Source organism: Zingiber officinale, chromosome 1A (genome assembly GCF_018446385.1).
Source record: "Zingiber officinale cultivar Zhangliang chromosome 1A, Zo_v1.1, whole genome shotgun sequence".
Taxonomy (NCBI): domain Eukaryota; kingdom Viridiplantae; phylum Streptophyta; class Magnoliopsida; order Zingiberales; family Zingiberaceae; genus Zingiber; species Zingiber officinale.
Window position 1 is genome coordinate 148,175,738 of NC_055987.1, and position 9,629 is coordinate 148,185,366.

General features: G+C 37.6%; 1 protein-coding gene across 1 annotated transcript; it reads right to left on the bottom strand.

The window, feature by feature from the left end:
- Window positions 1–266: 266 nt before the first annotated feature.
- Window positions 267–5,664, bottom strand: LOC122037916 (cationic amino acid transporter 2, vacuolar-like). Its single transcript, XM_042597392.1, has 14 exons — window positions 5,287–5,664; window positions 4,792–4,993; window positions 4,398–4,482; window positions 3,517–3,657; window positions 3,318–3,436; window positions 3,142–3,238; window positions 2,781–2,953; window positions 2,638–2,704; window positions 1,810–1,968; window positions 1,450–1,672; window positions 1,154–1,262; window positions 872–984; window positions 708–783; window positions 267–589 (listed from the first exon to the last, which is right to left on the bottom strand). The coding sequence occupies exons 1-14, from the start codon at window positions 5,441–5,443 to the stop codon at window positions 436–438; spliced, it is 1,875 nt and encodes a 624-aa protein (XP_042453326.1). The 5' UTR covers window positions 5,444–5,664; the 3' UTR covers window positions 267–435.
- Between the last annotated feature and the right edge of the window lie 3,965 nt (window positions 5,665–9,629).

A 9,629-nucleotide genomic window follows, 5' to 3' on the forward strand; every position in this document is an offset into this window, starting at 1 on the left:
CGAGAGCGAGGCCGTTGCCGCTCCCCCCGTTTATCTCTTCCAGTTCAACTAGAATTTCTTGCCTACCCGGAATCCTACCCTTCCTGCTACTGCGACATGGCAGCGTTGGCTCCGCCACCGTCGACGTAGCGAATTAAAAGCATTCAAATTTTTCCCGGGAAAAAAAAGGCCCCACCGCACCAGCTTCGCCTTCTGTAGGCGGCGGGCCCACTTCTCACGCACCCGTTTACAATCTATAGCCAGCAAAACAAGGAAACAAGAAAACATAAAATTCATCTCCATGCATTCTTTTTCATATTATTTACTTGCTCGTAAGACAGCGGTACATTTGTTTACAACACCAGCTCCGGCACACGAACATTGCGAGGACTGTTTGCGTGCCGTGATGAAATAAATAAGGATGCATTGAATTGGTACACGACTGTGTGATGGCATCTAAGCTACGGATTCTGAGGTTCTGTATATTTCTTCGACATGCGCCGTGGGGACGTATACTACGTCAGTTAGCGAGCTGTGTGTTCGTCCGTAGAACAAGTATACAAACACTCCAAGAAGCAACCACAGCGAAACACGAAACCATGTCCCAGCACTGGTATCAAAAGACAATCGAAGTATGAGTTTAGAGTTTGCATATTTATGAAAGCGAGGCAGTTTCGATATTTGGAGGCTAGGAAAGGGTTACCAGCTTGGCAGCTATCACAACTTACCCGAGATTTACCAGTAGATAAGCATTAACAAGGATGCAACAAATGGGGAGAAATGGGACAAAGGGACAAATGAAACCTGAAAAGAGCCAGCCTTCATCGTTACTAAGTTGTCGCTGAAACGTTAGAACTCGTGCCATTTTCAAAAGGAACAGATTAGACAGTACCTCCCGTGTGCCCGAAGGTATGGCGAGCATCGTCTTGATCTATCCAGGACAGCACAGACAAACCAACCACGAGAAGCAAACCTCCAGCAGAACATGTGGTATAGCGTAGGACACTATCAAGAAACATAATTGGAAAGAACATCAAATGAATCTGAGAAATGAAGCTCAAAATCTAGGAATCAGCCAACAAAAGATGTTGGAAAAAAATCCCTGCAAGATTTCAAGATTGTTTTATGCATGCAGCTGACCAGGAAATATTCACTGAAAGTTAGGAAGAATTACCTGGGTAAAAATGAATAAGAAGCTGATGTGGTGAGGATCAGCACTCCAACACAAACCGATGCTATGCTCCAAGCTGCTCTCTGACGCCTAGTTGTTTCACTCAAATTCTCTGCAAAGATCAATTGATATATCGATGACTTCAATATGAAAATGAAAAAGCATTTTGAAGTTCATAACCTAACCATGAGACTTGATGTATGTGCTACTAGAAACTATGCATAATTCGAAAGTGACATAGGAAATCTCCAATCGGTAACCAAAATAGAATTGCTTGTGATGTACCATCAGCTTGGTACCTTTGTTAATTTCCTTCACGATAAGAGGAGAGTCAGCTGATTCCTTAGGAATTGCTTGTGATGTACCATCATCGTGGCGTTGATTACTGCTATAGCGGAAAGAAACTGACTCAATTGATTCATGGAGAGATGCTGGCAGTGGGACCTCACGTGGAGGAACATATCTCAGTATCAAAATCGAAACTGCGACTATGGTAAATGCAAGCAGTGTGCCAACACTGACCTATACAAAAGAGAAAAAAAAACATAAATAGTTGGTGATCGATTCTATGATCTTATCCAAATTCTCAGAATGAATTGGCAGCAAAATAAGTATGCTCAAATCTTCGAAGAGCACGCTATATCCTAAAGTGATCTTACCATTCCAGCTAGTTGTGAAACGTCCATAAAGAATGCTAGGGAAGCAGCAAAGATTCCAGTTAGAATTGTGCTCTTGACAGGAACTTGTGTGCGCTCGTTAACATCAGAGAAAAATGATGGTAGCAATCCATCTCTAGCCATTGCCATCAGTATTCTAGGCTGGCAAAAGAAGCAAACAAATCCAAACATTAGTAAATTGCTTTATCACAAATAATTATCCAGACATAGCTAAATGAAACGATCACAAAGTATTATCTTGTAAATAACCGGAGAGCACACAAAGAAATAGATCTTATAGTTCAAGATTATTCACTAAACAAAAATTCCCTATTTTCTTGTCTCAAGTTCTTGATCTTGTAGATATTGATAGATACTGCTCTAATGAAGCATGGTAAGGTACCTTGCTCGTGTTTGAGGACCATTATTATAGCTACTCAGAAAGATTGCAATTGTTGTGCTACTCAGAGAAAAATAGATGACGAGGTTTGTAACTATATTAAGTTGAATAAATAAATAATACAGATAAACAACCAAGGTCAATCCTTTTTCCTGTTATCAACAAGTTCCAGCTTATGTAGTAAACACAAGACATGTCGATACATTGTACTGATGCACTTGTTTTATAAAATCAGTTTACCATTTTCATCATGTTTGCATTGACTGACATTATCATTTATACAGGTATCCAATGACTGTTTGCAGATAGGATCTTGCATTGCAAGGTAAATTTAATATACAACATTCCCTTGCAATAACATAAAGAACAAAATAATCATAAATAGTGTGAAATCTTCTGAAAGCGAGGAAAAGGCATCAGGATTTTTGTACCTGCGGGAGAAGTGAACCCATCAAAGCTGAGCAAAGTGCAAGAATTGCACCTGATGTGACTAAGTATCTGTATTCATAATGTCAAAGAAGAATTAGATAATGACCAAGAATGCAAGAGCTCAAATGCATAGCGACCTACTTACACTGCCCATTGAACATCATTCCTAGTAAATGCAGATGATATTGGAGTGTCGGGGTCCATAGCAAAATATGGAACCAAGCCAACAACCACAGCAGAAACTGCCATATACAATAAGCAACATACAGATAAAGCAGTTGCTATTCCTAATGGCAAATCTCTTTGAGGATTCTTAACCTGAAATAGCTAACTGTCAGCAACATAAAATAGACTGGCTAATAACAAATGAGAAATTTCGTCTCATCATTTTTTCAAAATTCCATAGTCACAGTCACCAATCTCATAGTTCTTGCGAAAATTTCTTTTAAGAAACAGCAGGTGCACTCAGAATTCCATTGAAGCAAAATAAATAAATACAATCTAACCTCTTCAGCAGTGCTAGCAACAGAATCAAACCCTATATACGCAAAGAACACAGTTGCTGAACCAGCAAGAACTCCATTTATCCCATAAGGGAAATATCTGAAAGATTAGAGTACAGAATGATCAACTTCCAAGAACAAATCTAATCCTTGTACAGAATTTTAAGTCACAAAATTACCCGCCAGATACAGTATACCCAACCCATCCAGTCTTGAAACCAATATAGCCACCAGCAATAATGACAAATAATAAGACACAGACATTTAATGCCGTGATGATTGCCTGTATAAATGTGCTCTGCATGATAAACCAACCAATGTCAAAAATGTACCGAGCAATCAACTCTGACATGAAAAGCTTTGCACTTGGTGGCATACCTCCTTTATCCCCAAACAGAGCAATCCAGTTACAAACAGTACAAGAATAGCAGCACATGGATCCACAATAATATCAATCCCTGGAATATGAATTCGTTGTAAATATGAAGGCAGACTTTCAGGTCCTCCAAAAACCAATGCCTGAAATCAATTTTAAGGGTGTCAAGCTACAGTCTTGTTAAGTTACTGTCATTTTGTCGCTGTTCTAGGAACATCAGTTGTCAACAACAATTTTTCCATGTTACAAATTATTCATTTTATATGTTCAACCAAATTCACATAATGCTGTTTACAAATTTTGGAAGAAAGACACTTAGAAATGGAGGAAAGAAATTTCAATTTCTAATTTCAATTGCATAACATAAGACAACAATTGCATCTAAATAGAGAGAAAAAAGAGATGTGTCACATCTTAACAAGAATTATGATGTGCACATTAGTACCATCTTTTTTTAAAAAAAAAAAACCATCAGGCCATTGACCTCAAAAATTATTCATGTCATGAGATCGTAAATGACAATGCCAAAGGAAAAAATTGCAAAAGATAAAAGTCAATAACAAAAAATAGAGAACATAGTATCCATGAAGAAGCTCTAACACCTGAGATAGAAATGCAGTGTGACAGAATTACTACAAGAAGATATACTACAAGTCAAAAGTAATGCATTTTCCACTTTCAAGTTGTTGAAGATTGATAGGAAATCATCTGAATTGAACTAAGATATACAAGTACAGAGTGCAATATAATGTTCCAAGATATGAACACAAAGAACTATCAAGTACCAACACAAGCATGATGTACAATAAGGTCTTGAAGTAGGTGCTTAATTTTTTTTTTTTTAAAAAAAAAAGATCTACAATTATATGTGAGAGACACAGACCAAATTTGGTGATATTCCACGTGCAACTGCTGACCCTCCAATTGTGTATTCAAGAATTAGAGCCCAACCAATTATCCAAGCAACCCTGAAAAAGACAACAAACTTTGGAAATTAACTATTTTATATTTAGTGAATTTTTTTATCAACATAATTCCAAAACAGCAATAACAAGACACATATTACATAATGTGCTCTATATCAACACGAACCTTATTACACTGCAGGTTGCATAATGCTACAGTTCATTAAATATGATAGTCAATCTCAATCACTAATATGCCCTATATCCATCCTTTAATAAAACCAATTTTTTAGAACATTTTCTAATGGTTTATGTCATTTGATAATGACACTAACAGCCTAACATTGTTACTGTACTTGTCTAAATGATTACCCTTCTCCAACACAAATGTAGGAATAGTGATAGGCGCTTCCTGCAGAAGGGCATCGGCTCGCAAGCTCCGCATAGCAGAAAGCTGAAAGAGCAGCTGCTATCCCAGCTATCAGAAAAGAGATGGTGAGTGCTGGCCCAGTATGTTCTCTGGCAACAGTTCCAACAAGAACATAAACTCCAGCACCTATTGTTGTGCCAACACCTAGAAAGAAAGAAAAATATTTATAATTATAAGGGGCTATGTTACTATAAAATCCAGGAATCCTTCTTGGGGTATGGAAGCAAAAGAATATTGTAGGATGAAAATAAGCTTTGCAAAAACATAGAAATATCCTAAGGACAAATAACTCAACCCACAATGAATCTAAGAGCGGTAACGATGAAAACATTGATTGTAACTTGCAAACTACTATATTGATTATGCTTAAGGCAACAAATATGAACAGGAGAGAACAATGAAGGCAACTGCGAACTTAAGCAAATCGACGTCACTACCTATGGCCACAAGCTGCGACACCGACAATGCTTTGGCGAGCTGGTGCCCCACGTCCGCCCTCGCGCGTTTAGAATCCACCTGCTTGCGCCTCGTCAGGAACTGGAACCCCATACCGACGCCCCCTCTCTCCTTCCCTATCCCCTCCTCGAACCCCATCACAAGCAAGCTCAGAAATTATCCTCCGAACAGACGGCTTTATCGACTGATCGAGGTCAAATTCCTCGGCGGCAACCAAGATTGAATTTTTACCTCCTTTAGAGAAGAAGGGAGGGGAGCGGGCAGACTAGGAGGAAGAAAACGAACTCTTCGCCCTTATTCACCAATCCTTCCTCCTCCTCCTCCTCCTCCTCTTCTTCTTCTTCTTCCGTGCAAGCAAGTATCTCTGGCTTTCTTTATTCCTCGCCTTTTTATCCCTCGTTTCACTTGTCCCGACGGTTTGTCTTTCACGGATCCCATCCAATTCTTCTCCAAATTCAACACGAAAAATCCCAAATCCTCGCCGTGAATATTAGTGGGACCCGCAAAATGAAAGGTACATCGTCTCCTGCATTTGAAATGCAACTTGGAACGGATCCACGAAATCTTTTATGGGTTCTTTGAACGGAAAGTGGGGGTGGGCAAAAGAAACCCAGAAATTGGAAGAAAAATGATTGTTAAAATTTTCGCAAATGTAATTTTTAATTTATTCGTCTGTCTAATCATCCGGACCGGCTACTCGGCCCCAGAAAATTTTCGATCAGTCGGTAACAATCAGCATCATTAAGTTTTTCAAAATGTAATGAGATTTGAATACTCTCCATCACTTCCCTTACCATTGCTGGGACATTAATAAGTCACCTGATTTATTTCTTCTAGAATCTTATGATACCGGAGTCAGAGACCGCCGGCGATTACACCTTTTATCAATTGCTGGGACATTAATTGCTTGTCTATGCAAATTGCCAATTGCTGAAATAAATCTAAATTACACAGCCAGCAATTTGGCTCCTTGAAATTACTTTTCTCTTTGCCCTATTTTTTTTCAAAGGAATGGGTCTGCTTTCGCTGCTACACGCACCCCAATGAATCGACGCGGTAGGCAGCAGTGACGGCTCCTGACTCTTCCTTCCATTACATTGCACCATGCGATCCCCTGCCCCACTAGATTGGGTCGGTGTTTATTTTGACACGCCTTTTATTTGGTCTTTATTTTCGACAGACATGTTTTTTTATTTTATTATTATTATTATTAATATAAAACTGATAACTCTATGTCTAATATCATCCGCTTACTACTACATATTAGATAAATTATAGAAATATTTTACCTAATACAGTATCTAGGGACGGATTTAATAATTAAAAGTGGGTGAGCTAATCTCGAGTTGATCTAATTCACCGTAAAAAGATCCGACTTGGTCATAAGGTCTAGGTTCACTTCATATATGAGCACGTTATCAACTCATTTTGCCTTCACGGGCTGGATCAGCTGAAAGGGTGTCTGACGCTTGCAACGGAGATTCAGGGGTCGAGGGTCGTCAGTTGCATACGGACATAAAATCTCGGTCTGCTGCGTTTTAAATTCCACTCGACCCCCAGTCACTTCTCCTGCCCCAGCTTAACCGTGATTTACCCCTTCTGAATATCTATGGGGTCGGACCCAGGGGGCCGCTAAGCTAAGGTGGCAGTTCCACCTTTTGCAACGTTATCAACTCATTTTCCTATATATTTTTATTGAATTTTATTTTTAAATTTTTATTAGATTTTTTCAATTTATCAGTAATTTGTAAACGTTAAAAATTGATGGGCCACGGTGGAATACCGAGATGCTAGAGCGTGTCATCAACTGTGAGATAGAAATTATAGGATTGTATATAACGTGCGAACTGCACCAACATAAGTAGTCGGTCCACGGGCTTGGTGTGGCATCATGCTCGAGTATCCCATGCAAGACGTTAATCTATAGCTGCTCGCCTCTTGCGTTGGTGTAACTAGAAGGGTATGCTGATGTGGAAGATATGTTGATTCGGTAGTGACAACTGCGGCTGAGGGCAGCCATATCGACAATTACACCTTTGTGGGCAAGAGTTTTGCCATGAAGAGAGTGATTGTGGCTACAAGCATGACCAGCAAAGTACATGGGTATGAGTATTGGGGGAGAATGGGCATAGAAGACCGATGAATAGGCTAAAATTGAAGGAGAATGGAAGCATGATCTCATTGTAGAAGAGCAAGGGCTCTCATCCATAGGCGCAATTGGATAATAGCTAAGGAAATAGTAGATATAAAAGGTGACAAGTTCAATTTGAATGGTCCATATTTATAATTACAATAAAATAGAAGATACTTAATTAAATAATTATATAATTAAATTTAAATAAAGTTATATGTTGAGATCTTGTCAAATATATGGAGATACAATAATTAGTCTATGAATTAAAAGATTTTATTTTAATTTTTAAAAAACATAACATTGACGCTCAATATTATTTTTTTTTCTTGGACTTGGCACTTGATCTTATATCTATTGTTTCTCATAGCAACCAATAGTATAACATCAGTTGACTGATAGAGATCCGTTAAATAGAATTTTAAATTTTATGAAAGTTCATTGGCTATGTCCAACGGTAATACTAGTAGACTGATAGATATGTCAGTTGACCGGTGCGTATAAAATGAGTTAATTCAAGATCAACTCTTTCTTCTCTATTTAAAGGAAGTTTGGGGTTTGAAGGAGATTACTAATTAATATTGAATGCTCTTAAGACATTGTCATCTAGTTTCCATGTCTATACTCTTCTTTCTAAACTTATTCCCCATTTTATAAAGAAAATGAGTATTTTACGAGAGGTTTACTCTATTGAGAAAGAGTTTGCTGAAGACTAATCTATTGACAAATTGAAAGATTATCCATTTCAAGAACATGTTGTAGAGTACGGGTTTTATTTTGAATCATATTAAATTAATATATTAGAGTTTACTTGTATTTTCTTTATCTTATTTATTTTATTATTTCGTTACTACGGGCAGGGATCCTCTGGTCCAGGATCCCTGGATCACCCCTGGTCCCTTGTTCATTCATTGGTTGGATGAACTGGTTCCCACCTGTTTAACAAGTGAGGTCCAATTCATCCAACCAATAAATGAAGAGAGCCTCTTTTGATCCATAATTTTTTGGACCAGAGGATCTATCCTCCTGTTACTACTACCATCTAGAGGAAGAAAGATAAATTAGAATGATTCCCTATTCAACCCGCCTAACTCTCAACATATATTTAACAATTAAAAAAGGGGCTAGACTATAGCCCAGCACCGCCCTTTTTATGGGTGTAATCGAGCCGAGCCGAGCCGAACTCTTGGATGTTTGAGTTTGGCTCGTTTATAATCGAGCCGAGCTCAAGCTTTATTTAACGAATATATTCATGGCTTACGAGCTTATTCGAGCTTTTATCGAGCCTAAACGAACTTAATAAATATAAATTATAAATTTAAATATTAATTAAAAACTAAATTATATATTTTAAAAAAATTATAATATTCTTGTTAAAATTTATAATTTTATTCTAATAAATAAATTTAATATTTGTCTATGTTTTTCATAAGTAGAGTGTAAAATCTATAAATTCAATATCAAAACTATTATTATTTTTATTTAAAAGTTGATTTATGAGCTTAACGAGCCGAATATTGTGAAACTTGAGCTTGGTTTGTTTATCTTAACAAGCCTCATTAAACGAGCTTAAACGAGCTTTTATCGAATCGAGCTTCGAATAGTTCACGAGCGGCTTGGCTCATTTACACCCCTAGCCCTTTTATAGATTTGTCCATTACAGCGCCCTTTATATACAAAGATTAGACACCCAGTAGAGCGAGAGGTGGACGATTTATCAAATAAATTTAAAAAGAGCAAATCAATTGGGATAAAGTACCAAGTGCCATTAATGGTTGGTTCAAATTTGGCGAGCCTTTGAAAATGTCCAACATTATGAGAATGAGTCGTGTCTCTTAACACCGCAAATTCCCGGGGACAAACAGGCACACCTTTTACGGGGAATCATAGAAATTAGAATGCGTCCAGATTTAGAATCATCAACTCAATTATTTGATCAGACGTTGATAGCTAAATTTAGTTAAACAACACAGAGATAAGAACTGGTCTATAATTTACGATTTTTTCTTGATGTCTTTCATAATTTATATATCAGATCAAATGGTTATGATTTCTCCTGTTTTATTTTTTCATCTAGGTTATAATTTTAAATCGAGTCAGACAATTAGAGGTCATCGACGATGAACGAACCATCTCTACTTGACATCATATACCGTAATCAATTTTGATAAGATTTCGAACCTAATCTGATAT

Excerpts from the sequence above, each read along its gene's own strand:
- LOC122037916 (XM_042597392.1), bottom strand. The coding sequence starts at position 5,443 with ATGGGGTTCGAGGAGGGGATAGGGAAGGAGAGAGGGGGCGTCGGTATG. Across the intron at positions 3,239-3,317 it reads GGGTATACTGTATCTGGCGG|ATATTTCCCTTATGGGATAA; the intron begins GTAATTTTGTGA and ends CTAATCTTTCAG. Across the intron at positions 1,673-1,809 it reads TTTCACAACTAGCTGGAATG|GTCAGTGTTGGCACACTGCT; the intron begins GTAAGATCACTT and ends TCTTTTGTATAG.